The 12,960-nt window shown below is 43.5% G+C and overlaps 1 protein-coding gene across 26 annotated transcripts in view; it reads left to right on the top strand.

Annotated features, from left to right (window-relative positions):
- The window catches only part of KCNMA1 (potassium calcium-activated channel subfamily M alpha 1), a 715,944-nt gene that overhangs the window by 577,739 nt on the left and 125,245 nt on the right, over window positions 1-12,960 (top strand). For all 26 annotated transcript variants that reach the window (XM_032423695.1, XM_032423687.1, XM_032423686.1 and 23 more), the window contains 2 exons: window positions 3,614-3,700; window positions 10,122-10,198. In XM_032423695.1, coding sequence (XP_032279586.1) covers window positions 3,614-3,700; window positions 10,122-10,198 — 164 coding nt within the window. The remainder of the gene's footprint in view (window positions 1-3,613; window positions 3,701-10,121; window positions 10,199-12,960) is intronic.

Here is a 12,960-nt window from a genome sequence, read left to right as displayed (position 1 = left end):
TTCAAGAGAGCAAAGACCTTTGGAAAGATTTACATATTCCCAGTAGGAGGTCAATAACCCATTCTGAGGGTAGTAGGCACTTTGCTGGGAAAAAAATTACTTCTGTCTAGGATCCTTATGTCTTTTATATTTTCAAAAAGAGGAGGATTAACATTTTATTTAAATTTTCTAGATTTGGCGTGTGTATAGAAGACTTAATGTCTACAGTATTGGAGAGAGTAACACATTTCCTCAGAGTCTTTGAAACCTTGTACCCTGACATAGGGAGTATTATAGGCAGTGGGCTCTGGAATCAGGGGCACATGTTTCTCTAACCAAACCCTTAAATATATGAGTGGAATCCAGCACAGTGAAGATTCTTATGTATCTAGATTTCTTTCCTTCATTATTTTCAAGATCTGGGCTGGTTCTTTCAATTCCCACCCAGAAGGCTGCCTTCTCCTGATCTGGATAGCTGCTAATGTGAGCCTGCAGCCTCACACATCATGTAAAGAGATGATTTAAAGCTTCCTACCCCTCCTTAAGCCCTCTCCAAAAGAGAACCAGAAGGCACCCTGGAATCACACGGGCAGTGATGTCTTGGAAGTGCATAAGGTTTGAGGAACAGATAGACACTCCACTCTGTAGGCAAAAGCCAGTCCAAATTAGCCCATCTCCAGATGTTATAGAGGGAGGTAATGTTTTGGATACTGCAGTCAGTAAAAAGGTCTTTCAAATGCCAATAGGGGGCCTCCTGGTAATTTATTAGCACCAAGGACAAAATGGGGAGCTGAGACCACGTGAGAGATTGTTTGCTTCTCATTTAGTTGTTTTAATAACCATGCTTACTATTAATAGTGAGCATGCATTAAGGACCTACTATGTGGCAGTCACTCAGCACATGGCACGTACTTTAATTCTCTTAGTAACACCGTAAGCTAGAGATTATTCACTCCATTTCACAGAGGAGGAGAATGAGGCTGAGTGGCATCCACTTGCCTCAGGTCAGGGTCTGAACTCCTAGGCCTGACACATACACCTGCTCGCTTAACCAGCGCTTAACCAGATTTGAACACAAATCTGCCTTCCATCAGTGCCCCAGATCTTTCCTCGCCACCACACTACCTTGACTAAAGCAGGCTTGCAAGCTGTAATAAATGATCTCAACCTGCAGTCTCTGGAATGACAATCCCAATTCTCATTGTAAGCCAATTCTTGTTCACTGTTGATAAAGAACAGAGGAAATGAAAAGAAACTTCTCGTTGATAGGAAGCTTGCTATCACTGTCGTCCTCCCGTGACACAGTGGGCTTGATCACTGGAGTGCAATTAGTGAAGCACATAATGTAAAAAAGGATTCTGTGCAAGGCTTGTTTTGCACATATATGTCACCAAGACATTGATGAGTGTCAAATTTCCCCTTTTAAATTGCATCGTTGAAATCATGATAGGATTTTTTTCACTCAGAAGCTTTTTTTATGCTCTTATATAAATACATATCAAAATGTAGATTTTCCCAGCTTTCAGAAATTAGCTTCTTTAGACACCATACATACCCAGAATTTTTCATGTATGTCCTTGTACACTATTCTGGAATGTACAGTTCTTTACCCTGTAACTTCATCTCATTTTGAACAGGATATTTTGATAAGGAGCCCTGTGTTCCATTCCATGGGGCCAGCTAAAGAAAATCTGGTAATTCCATTGAAAACAAAATACATTTTTGGCTTTTTTTTCTTGCAGTAATAAATAATAAAAGTAACAATAACCAATATGCATTGAGCCTTCAGTGCATCATCTTGCTTAATCCTCTGAAGAAAGACTATGATTATCATCCTCATTGTAGATGAGGATATTGAGTTTGAGGGAGATATAGTAATTTGCCCAAAAGCCAGACAGCTACTAAATGGTGATGCTTGAATTTGGGTGCAATTTCTGATCACAGAGCCAGGGCATGCAAGTACTGCCTTACAGCAAAGGGGGTAAGAAAGTGTGCAAAATCCAGCATTCTGCCCTTCTACGACATCACATTTAATTGGCTTTGAAAAAGGAGTCCATCTAAGCTGTCTAAGCTCTGACCCTTTCCCCTCATGATCGTGAGAAGTCAGAGGGCTGTTAAACCAACATAAAGAATTGGCAGGGGGGTAATTAGGAGGTGCCTGTCCAGTGCTGCTGCTCGTTGCAAGCTGTTGCTATTAGTGTGGTCTGCTGCTTCCTGATTTGTGAAGAATCTCATTGTAGCCTGTGGTTCTAGGGCAGAACAGACCAATCGTCATGGTCCCTGCCTATTATTTAGTGTTAATAACAGTGATGACACAGGATTGGTTTCCTTCTGTCAGGTCTCGTTACGGGTAATAGTGGATGTTCTTGAGACCACAAACAATTCTTTTGCCATAATGCTCCCCTCTGAGTCCTCCTGGCAGAACAAAAGCTCACCTGGGTCCTCCCTGTATTGCTGCAGACGCATGACTCTGTTGGCCACAGCACTTCCCGGAGCGGTTTTGCCAGCAGTAAAAAATTACATGTTAATTACCATCCTCCATTTTGATTGTCTTAGACAGTTGAGGACTTCCTTTAGCCTGATTCCAAACATCTATTACCTTGAAGTCAGCTTTTCAGATCAGAGAATACCTTTGTTGTATCTATTCCTGCATTCACAGTACCCAAATTCCCTGTCCATTAAGCCCAAAGCCTTTCAGTCTCTTTATAATACATTCCTGCATTCTGTTCTTGATCTGCAGAAAATTAAACTCGTTTGTTTCACCCATTTATTAGAGTAGGATACATGTATCTCTTTTGTCAGTCCAAGCACAACTTGGTCAACTAATCTATTTATAACACTTTGAAATAGGACAGTGTATATTTAGGTCCATACTTCCCTGCAAGGGGAAGGTTTTTGTTTGTTTGTTTGTTTTTAGGGATGATTTGCATTTGTTTTATAATTACAGTTTGCCCCAATCAGGATGTACCAGACACACACTTCATTCAAACACTCCCATGCATTTTGGTAAAAGCAGAATGGAATCATTTCCAACTGCTGGCATTTTTCTTTTTCACTGTTTGGGTAGATCCAATTTGTTCTACATAGGCTGCACGCGGAGTCCACTTACATGTCTTTACCAACGTCGTGCAGATGTAATGTTTGCTTCTGCATTGGTTACAGGTGTCGTGTACCATTCCCTGCAGTAATACATGTTTATGTGTATGTTTCTGGATGCGTATAGGGGTCCCATTAATGCTCTGTCATCTAACAGAAAATTGTTATAGCAGTAGCTTTATTAGACCAATCACATTCAATGTTGACCATTAACAGAAGTTTCCAAAGGGCTACATATCATATCAGAAGCCCATGATGGCTACCCCATTATATACCCCCAGCCCTGAAACCTAGATGTGCTTTGATTTCTGCAACTGGAAGTATGCCAACCTGGGAACTGAGCAGCAGAGCTTTATGATGGCCTTATCCACTTAAATGTCTGGGACTGTGGACATCAAGCTCTACACAACATCTTTGGGAAAAGCATTAGACTAGTGGGCCCCCTATAAAATTAACAGTACAGTGTAGCCTTCAAGGTTTTATTCAGAACATGACCTCACAAATGTGTCTTCTTTGTTTGTTTTTGTTCACTGAGCAGTATATTAATTAATCCTGGAAACCATCTTAAGATCCAAGAAGGTACTTTAGGATTTTTCATCGCAAGTGATGCCAAAGAAGTTAAAAGGTAAGAGTTCATATTTATCTGCCTTCCTTTCTGGCCCAGCCATAGACATCTTGATCCACCATAATGGGCATGCTTTCAATATGTAACCCCAAAAGTTCTTAACATGTCCATGGGTATCAATGGTGCCGAGTCTTGGGAAAAAGAGACTATGCTTTCAAATGCTTCCATGAACTCCTCTTCACATAGTTGATTCCACATCTTTGAATTAGAGTAATAATATTTTAGAACTAGGAGGGCCTAGTTAACTGCTCCTTCATTTTCCAAGGGAGGAAACTGAGTCCCAGAGAACTGAAGCGATTGTTCAGGGTCAACCTGATTCTTGATGACTGAGAACAACATAACACAGGACAACTGGTTCCTTGTCTAGTACTTTTGACCTAATATCCAGGCAGATTTACTCGAGTATTATCAGCTTTCTAATCTAAGTACCAAATGGAATCTCAAAAGGTTTGGATTAATTTCAGATGAAATATTCAGTTAGCTATATTTCTATTTGTGGCCTTCTAGGTAAGTAGTTGAAGTTGTCAGATTCAATTCTTAAGCCTCTGTAGGTACAGCCCAGGATTTCATTGACCTCAATGTTTTATGACACTTTTATTAGTATCCTTAAACCTGTTTAAGCAGCCTAGGAATCATAGGGCTCTTTGGAGAACACCATGGAATATTGTTATATTGAGTCTATCCTATGAACGCTGAAAAACTTATTAGCAGAAAATGCGGCTCCAGCAGTCCGACTTTAACAATGATGTTACTTAGAATATTTCAAATAAATGATTAATTGTGAAAGGTCTATAATTATTTTTGGAAGCCTATTGTTTTCATGTAATGAGTTCCCACTCAAGGCCAGGCCTGTGCTAAGGGTTCTGTGTTCGTTATTGCCAGTCCTCAGAATAACCTCATAAGGTGAGTCTTCTAAAACCCTTGGGGCTTTGGTTTCCTCATCTGTAAGGTTGAGATAAATGATTTGTCCAAGGTTAGCACATAAGCAAGTGGCACAGCCCAGACTGGAAATGGTCTTTCCTTTTTCCCAAACCCACACTTTCTACCAAATTAAATAATACTAGCAAATTCTTATGTAGAGTTTAATAGGTGCCAGCCCTGCTCTAAGTACCAGGTGCCATGAACTCACACCATCCTCTCAACAACCTTGTGAGATAGGTAGCCTTACTATTTTCATTTTCCACATGAAAAGACTGAGGTGCAGATTGGTGAACTAACTTGCCCAAAGCCCCACTGCTAAGGAGTAGTAAAGCCAGGATCCAAAACCAGGAAGTCCAGTGCCAGAGCTTACCTTCTTAATTCTTTGCCAAGAGGTGAGCCTGATGAGCTGAGCACAGAACTAGGATATTTGACAGCTGATGCCTATTACTTTTTTCCTCTTCATCCACTCTTGCAAACTAGCCATACTAGTTATAAAAGGTTTTAGGGGGGAAAAAAGTTGGTGGAGAAGCAAAAAAGACACAGAAAAACAAAAACAAAAAAACAACAAAAAAGAAAAATTCTTTCAACTGAGCTAATGGCTTAAGTTTACTTCTACAAATTGGGAAAGAACTGCCGTTATTCAGATGGGGACAGGAAAACCTTCTAATCCAGTTCATGGATCCTGACTGTTCTTCGGGAGTACCTTGAGAACTGGGTTCACCTGAGCAGAAAGTGGGGGTGAATGGGACTGAAGCCCCCCCACCCAGGTCCCCTGGAATAGAAGGTTATGCTCACGTCCAGACTGCGAGACACACAAGCAGCATCTCAACACCATGTATGGGGGTGGGGGAGGGGGCGTGCTGGGGAGCACAGCGGCGCCGTCGATCACGTGTACCTCCCAGATAGCAAATATAACACGGAGCTCCCATTTGTGTAATTCTATTTCCTATTGCATCTCTCGCTAATGAATGTCGCAAATACCAGGCAGTCCAAAAAACAAATTACCTCCTGTATTAGGGAGTGCAATATGTCTCATTTCAGTGCTTTATGGTATTCACAAATACATGCTGACACAAATCAGCTACAACACAAGCCTGTAATTTTCCATAGTGTGTGATGTGTCTGAGCAACTGCTGTCAGTTAGGGGATTTCAAATAGATGAAGACTGCAGAAAACCACAGAAAGGGCCTTGGTGATTTGAATGAAACTAAACAAGTTTTGTAAAAATGGAAAAGTTGATTATGATGATCCAGGATTGAGTTTGTACCCTCTCCTACAAACAAGCAACCAAAGAAGCTAATGGATTTTAGCTCCCAGAAACTTTCAGATGCAGAGGAAAAGAGGAGTGAAACCATCCATTCCAGTCTTAGAAAGGTCACTTCGGGATGAACTTTTGATCACTTGTCCCCTATTCCTTGCCACTAAATATTTTCCTTTTCAAATGACCTTGGCCCATAGTCTTTGATGTAGGAATCACAAAATGGTACCCATTGACTCAGTTTGGCTTGCAGACAGGATTTATTTGATTCACAATTTTAACAAATAAATGAGTTGCCAAGAGGAAGACATCATCAACTTTTATTTAAAAATCCCTATTCCTGGTTTCTCTTGAAAAACTTGGCAGATCTAGCGTTCCTGGGCAGCATTCTCATACTCATTCATCCATCAAATGTCTGCAGGTCACTCACTTTAGAGAACACTCCGTACCAGGTGCCAGGGAAGCAGTGGTGAACAACGAAGTCCTTGCTCTCAGGGGCTCATGTTCTAGGGAGGAGAGAATTGCAGTTTTGTTTATTTATGGTACATTAATCAAAGAATTCATGCAACTGGGGCACTGATTTAGATTGTGTGTGAGGGCTGCTCTGAAGGAGCCACATTTGAGCACAGATGGAGGTGATGGGAAAGAGTCTGTCATACAAAGATTGGAAGGGAAGAGGAGACAGGTGGGGACAGTGTTGTGTGCAGGGAGCCAAGGGAAGGAAAGTGTCTGACGGAGTAGTGTGGGGAGATGAGGTAAGAGAGAAAGGCAGGGCTGGCTCTCATAGGACTTGATACGGGGGTTGGGTTGTTATAAAATGGAGTCATTGATGGTTTTAAGCTGGGGGTGATATAGTCTGATTTACATTATTGAAACGTCTTTCCCTTCCATTATAAAGAATGAGATGTAGTGCCACAGGAGAGGGGGCCCAGAGACAGGGAGACTGCATAGTGTAGGCGAGGGAGAATAACGTGGGCTAGGCTGGTGAGTGGACGTGCAGACAAAGAAGACTGATTCAGAATGTATTTTACTAGAGAGTCTATAGGGCCCACTGGTGGACTGCATATAAGAAGTGAGGGGGAAAAAAGAGGAATCAAGAATGGAGCCTAGATTTGGAGCTTATGTAATTGGGTGGTTGTTGGCTCCCCACCTTACTGAGATGGGGAAAGCTGGAAGAAGAGCAAGTTTGGGGTGTAGGAAATTAAGAATTCTATTTGGCTATGTTAAGTAGGAGATATGTACAAAACATGCACATAGAGTAGTCATAAAGGCAGATCTAAGATTCTGGAGTCTGGGGGGAAAGATGGGGGCTGGAGGTGTCAGTTTGGGAGCTGTATCAGGGAGGGTCCTGGCCAGAAACAGATGACACACCTAAATGAGAAAAGAGAGGAGAGTTTTATGAAGGGACCATATAAAGTTGTGGGCAGAGAGTTAAGGAAAACCAACAAGGGATGGCAAAGCACCTCAGAGCTAGAAACAGAGGGGAGCCATTCTCAGCCCTGAATCTACAGCGTCAAGGGGAAGGAGAACTATCAGAACCTGGAGAGAGAGGTTGTAGTGTAGGAAAGGCTGCCTGGCAGGAGCTGGGTGCTCTGTAGTGTGCAGAGGGGGCCACCACCAATTCATGACCCAGCAGGGAGGAACTCTCCCTTCCCATCCTCCAGTCTCCTGCTGGCTCCTCTGATTGGCTGAACACAACAGGAAACCAGAGGACAAAGACACCCTAAAGACTGGCTTTCCAGGGTATGGATCGGGTCTTCTTGGTGATGCATGTTTCAAGTTCACCAGCTGAGGGCCACTTGATGAAGGGGTGGGGTGAACAGGAGAGGAAGTGGGGAGGAGAGCAGAGAGGGTTGAGGTGGAAGGAGGGGATATGCAGTAGGCCTGAGGGGTGTGAAAAGTCCTCTGGAATCTATGGCCATGGATTTGAAGTGAGATCAGTCAGCACAGTTGTGTTTCCTTTCCTGAGCTCAGCTGCTCAGGTTCAGGTGTGCGATGAGGTGGGGGCTTTGCCAGGTGGGCATGAGAGAGGCAGAGATGGGTGGGGAAGAGCATGATGCTTGCGAAGAAGTGCCACTTGGCAAAACTCAGCTGGCAAAACTTAGATACTGTGCTCCCTCTGGGTGGCAATGTGTCTCCAGGACTGCAGGCCAGAGACCCCACCCCCACCCCCGCTCCCTGGCCCCATCTCACTCATTATCTTTACCTTTATTTTCAGAATCTAGCTTTAATTCATGAAGTAATCCACTTGATCTTCTCGACAGTCTACTCAGACTCATCACTGTTTCATCATCTCTTTATTAGAGATTTCTTTAAGACCTTAAGCTTTGGGACTAGGCTGTGTGGACTTGAATCCTGGCTCTGCATGACCATGGGCAGGTCATGTAACCTCCCTGTGCTTCAGTTTCCTTATCTGTAAAACAGAGATAATCATTACTCCTTCAAAGGGTTGTTTGAGGATCAAATTCATTAATACTTATAAAGTGCCTAGAATAGCACCTGGCCTATAGTCTGTGCTCTATAAATGTTCCCTGTTATTGTTGTCATTATTATTATCTGTAGGAGCATCAGGTGGGGGAGAAAATGGCCAAAGGAAGTGGAAACAAAATGGCTTCCTCCATTCCTGTCCTTCCCCTTTCTTAGCCACATTGCCACTCAGGGCAAACAATCAGCTACCTCTATCCTTTCTTTCTTTCTTTCTTTCTTTCTTTCTTTCTTTCTTTCTTTCTTTCTTTCTTTTCTTTTCTTTCTTTCTTTTCTTTCTTTCTTTCTTTTCTTCTTTCTTTCCTTTCTTTCCTTTCTTTCTCTTTTTCTTTTTCTTTCTTCTTTCTTTCTTTCTTTCTTTTCTTCTTTCTTTCCTTTCTTTCCTTTCTTCCTTTCCTCTTTCTTTCTTTCAAGACGGATGAACACTAGCATTTAAAGAAATAGTGAATGAGCTGTTAGGGCACAAAGAGCATTGGGCTTGGATTTAGAAGTCCTGGGCCCAGCCAAGCCCAGCACAGGATGACTTTTGGCAGGTTGTTGACAACCTCCTCAATTTACAGATAAGGACACTGAGTCCTGGGAACCTCCATGATCTCTTCCAGATCCCAAAGTCTTAACATTAGTTTCCACCTGGAGCCAATCACATGTGCAAGTCCTGTGAAAACATAAAAAGGAATCTAGGAATAGAATGGTCAAGAATTGTGTTTCTTTCTTTGTAATCTTGGTCAAGGGAAGACCACGTTTATCCCTGGCGTTCAATTTCATGTTGGGAGTGGTGAAGCCAAGGATTTTGTTAGTCCCCATATCCAGAGCTTGTAAGGTTGTTCCAGTGAATTTTTTCCCAGTAATCTCCTGTGCTGAAAGGATATAGGCCTCCAGTGCTGTTCTTCTAGGTCCTATGCATTCTGTGCTTGAATGATCTTGTTTTGTCTCATCCAGAGTATCTTTGACACAGCCAATGTGCTTGGTAATCACAGCTTGACACTTGAGGTCAGTCGAGGGGATTTTCTTATTGGTTGCTTCCACTGGGTACCCAACCCTAGAGTGCCCTCTGCCCACCCCGTTGCAGTGCTCAGCTGAGCTGTGCTTTTACCGTGAGAAGAAAACCTCCATTTATTACATGATCTCGAGGCTGGAGAGTATGGGAGTTGGTCCTTCTAGTTTGGGAGCAACTATGGGCTATGAAATGCCAGAAGAAATTTGACAGAGGACCCCTTTGACTCACCACTTTTGTCTTTCCCTGTCCACCTTCCTCCTTAACCTCTCTCATTTTGAAAAGAAATGGGCTTTCCGAGTGACAAGGCTAATGTTTTTATTTGACAGTGGAACTTTATCCTTGGGGCCCCTTTGATAAATATCTGACCAGACGGCAAGGGTTTCGGAGATGGATTCAACTTCCCCACCAAGGGCCCGGGGCTGGTTGCCGGCGTGTTCTGATGAGCGGCACTGAATGCCATGCTCAAAAACGAAAGACAAGCCAGCAGACCCAGGGTGTCCCATCAGCAGCCATTCCCCCAGTTCCTCTTCAAAGGAAAGTATATTAAAAGAAGCACTAACTCAATTTGCAGAATCCTGGGTTTGAAATAAAAGGTCTTGCAACAAACATTCCCGTCTGTAAACGTCTAAACCTTTCAAAAGATGAAAGGAAATTAGTGTTGGCGTGTTTCATTAATTTGGCACCACGGTGGAGGAAATGTGGTGCTTGTTTCATTCGGGTGGATTATGAAACGTGTCAGTTTTTCCATTCTCTTTCTCCAGGGCATTTTTTTACTGCAAGGCCTGTCATGATGACATCACAGATCCCAAAAGAATAAAAAAATGCGGCTGCAAACGGCGTAAGTAGTGTTTCTTTCCCCCTCCCCCCCTTTTCCTTTCCCCAAATTCGTTTCCCTTCTCCTTTTCCTATTAAAGAAACACTAAACATCAAGAGGTTTCTTGACTATGTTTATGTTTCACCCAGCAGTTTAAAGAGACATGGAAAAATGCCTGTCCTTGCTTTATTAGAGCAGAGGGTGAAAAATCCCCACCATCAGCACCTTTGAGTGAACCTAGTGCCTAATCCCCACCTCCAGACCCTGAAGGGATGCCAAGGTGGTTGTGTCCACTTGAACATAGTCAGTACGGTGCATGAAAAGGAGGACAGCTAAGACCATGGAGGAGGGAGTATTTTTGCAAAGTGATTTCCAGTGGATACGGGACCACCAAGTGTGAAGATGGCTGTACTAGGGCTGAAAGGGAAACTGAGTCTGAGGGCGCTGTCTCCCAAATGGGAGCTGACTCTCTTTCCATTTGGGACTGCTGCAAGGTTTGATACCAAGATCCAGAGCTTTCCCTTGTAGTACCCTCAGACTGGCCCAGGAAGAGAACATGGCCATCACCAATCAGCTTTATTTGCCCTTGCTCCAATAACCAACCTCAAACACCTTTGCTCCTTGGGGTAGACTAGATCGGGCTCAGTAGCTTCTGGCATATCCTGTCTCAGATCTCTTCCAAAGCAGCTTGCTAATGGGACCTCTTGAGAAAGATATGGTAAGTCAGGAACTTTGGATCATGAGCTCCCGAGAAACCAGGACTTAAAGTGGGCGTGCCTCGAGAGTAATTATGTTGCATTGCCTAATAGAAGTTGTTCATGACACTAAAGAAAACAATAATAATGATGCCTTCCTTCCTATGGTGATTTAGTATTTTCAGAGCTCCTTATTTATGATCATTATTTTGTTTGATCCTCACCGTAACCCTGGGTAATTGTCAGGGGATGTTATTAATTCCATTTTACAAAAAGAAGAAACCAAGGCTCCAAGTTTAGTGAGAGGATGAGATGGCTAAGAGTCACACAGACCTAACAGACAGGGGTTCAGGCTCACCCAAAGGCCTTTCCATGTTGTGCACTCAGTGCTCTAATCATTTTTGCAAGAGAGAAGGGCAAGGCAATGATTGTGGTTCTGAAGAGTAGAAACAGAGTTATGAAAGATCACCCCATAAAAGCGAAACCAGATAGAAGAGCACTATTCCTGGGATATGCCAACCAAAACAAGAGCTTTTTTCACTGCATTCCTAAAGGGGGACACAGTAATAAAAAACCAGTAAGATATAAATATCACTCTGCCGGAGCACGAAGACACTCGATCTCTTAGGCAAGTACCCATGGGAGCACTCTTGGTCCAGAGCAGTTTCTGTAGAAATCCTCAGCGGCTGGTTCCCAAGTTTGGGGCAGCTTAGGCCCATTGTTATGCTTTCTCCACTGACTCAACACACATGTCCCCGTTCCCCCCAGCTCTGACACCTCACTAAGATGAGTATTTATTGAGCTCTCAGTCAAAGAGACGCTAAGCTCTTGAGATCTAAGAATTCTCTGATTCTGACAACCTAAGGGGAGCATCTAAGGGGGTGTAAGGCCCAGAACAAACCCACCTCCAATCCCCTGGACTCATTGACACGAAAGGCCCTCCTTACGAGGCTGTCCACCCCAGCACTGCTTAGTTGGCTGTGAACACGGAAACAGAGCTCGGATGACCAGGCATCCCCCAGATCATATCCATCAGAGGAACATAGTATCCCAAGGTGGAAGTAAACGAGAGTAACGAATACAAAAGGGTCAACTCCTTTGTAAGGAAACTGTCGTAATGAAGGGGGTTGGAAAGTGCAGGAGAGTTTCGAGGCCAATTACCCATGTCCCGATATCTGCCAAAGAACCTGGTCCCATGGAGTACCACAGAAATTCACTTATTGATTAGCCATCCACGTATTTCTGAGTACTTCTTTGTGCCAGGTGGATTCTTGGTGCCAGGGATGGAGGGGTGAACAAGGTAACATCGCTGTTCTTCTGAAGTCTTCACTTTAGTGAATGGAGACAAACAATCATCATAGAAATTATTAAATGCAGATAGAGTCAAATGCCATGAAGAGAGGGGAGACTGCCTGTGGGTATGGGGAACTTGTCAGGATGCTGCTTTAGCCAGAAAGGTCTGGAAGGCCTCCCTTGGAAGGTGACATTGAAGCTGAGACCTTGTCCAGGCTGGTAGAAGAGCAAGGGCAAAGGTCAAGAGGCAGGAATAAGTTTGAAGTGTTGGAAGGAAGGAAGGAAGGCCAGTGGGGCCGGTGGGACTGGGGAAAGAGTGGAATGAAATGAGGTCAGAGAGGAAGGCAGGGGCCGTGATGAGAAACCTGGGTTTTAGTCCTATAATTGCTACAGCTATTGGGAGATTTGAGCAAGGACATAACATCCTCAATTCCTGTATTAGATGACCTCCATGGTGACTGGACCGAGAACAGACTCTAGGAAGGCAGCGGTAGAAGGCAGAATGAGGGAGAGAAAGTGTCTCTGACCCCCGCTCTGATACGGAATGTTACTCGTAGGCACTGCAGTGGAACTCAGCAGAAAGCTTTTAGGTCCCTAGAAATGAGGATTTGGCCTCTAGAGTATTTTTCCATCCTGGTTCCAGACAAGCAAACAGCAGTTGACTTTAACTTCATCCTGGAGGGAAAGGCACATAATTGTTTGAAATAATTTTATTCTCTTCGTTCCCCTTAAAGCTGGTTCAGCTAGTGAAGTGTGTGGTCTCTCACCATGCGTGGCATGGATTGCCGTGGGATCCCA

This window comes from Phoca vitulina, unplaced genomic scaffold, assembly GCF_004348235.1.
Source record: "Phoca vitulina isolate PV1807 unplaced genomic scaffold, GSC_HSeal_1.0 scaffold29, whole genome shotgun sequence".
Classification (NCBI taxonomy): Eukaryota; Metazoa; Chordata; class Mammalia; order Carnivora; family Phocidae; genus Phoca; species Phoca vitulina.
The sequence above is the reverse complement of the archived record's forward strand: the minus strand, read 5'-3'. Positions and strand labels throughout refer to the sequence as shown.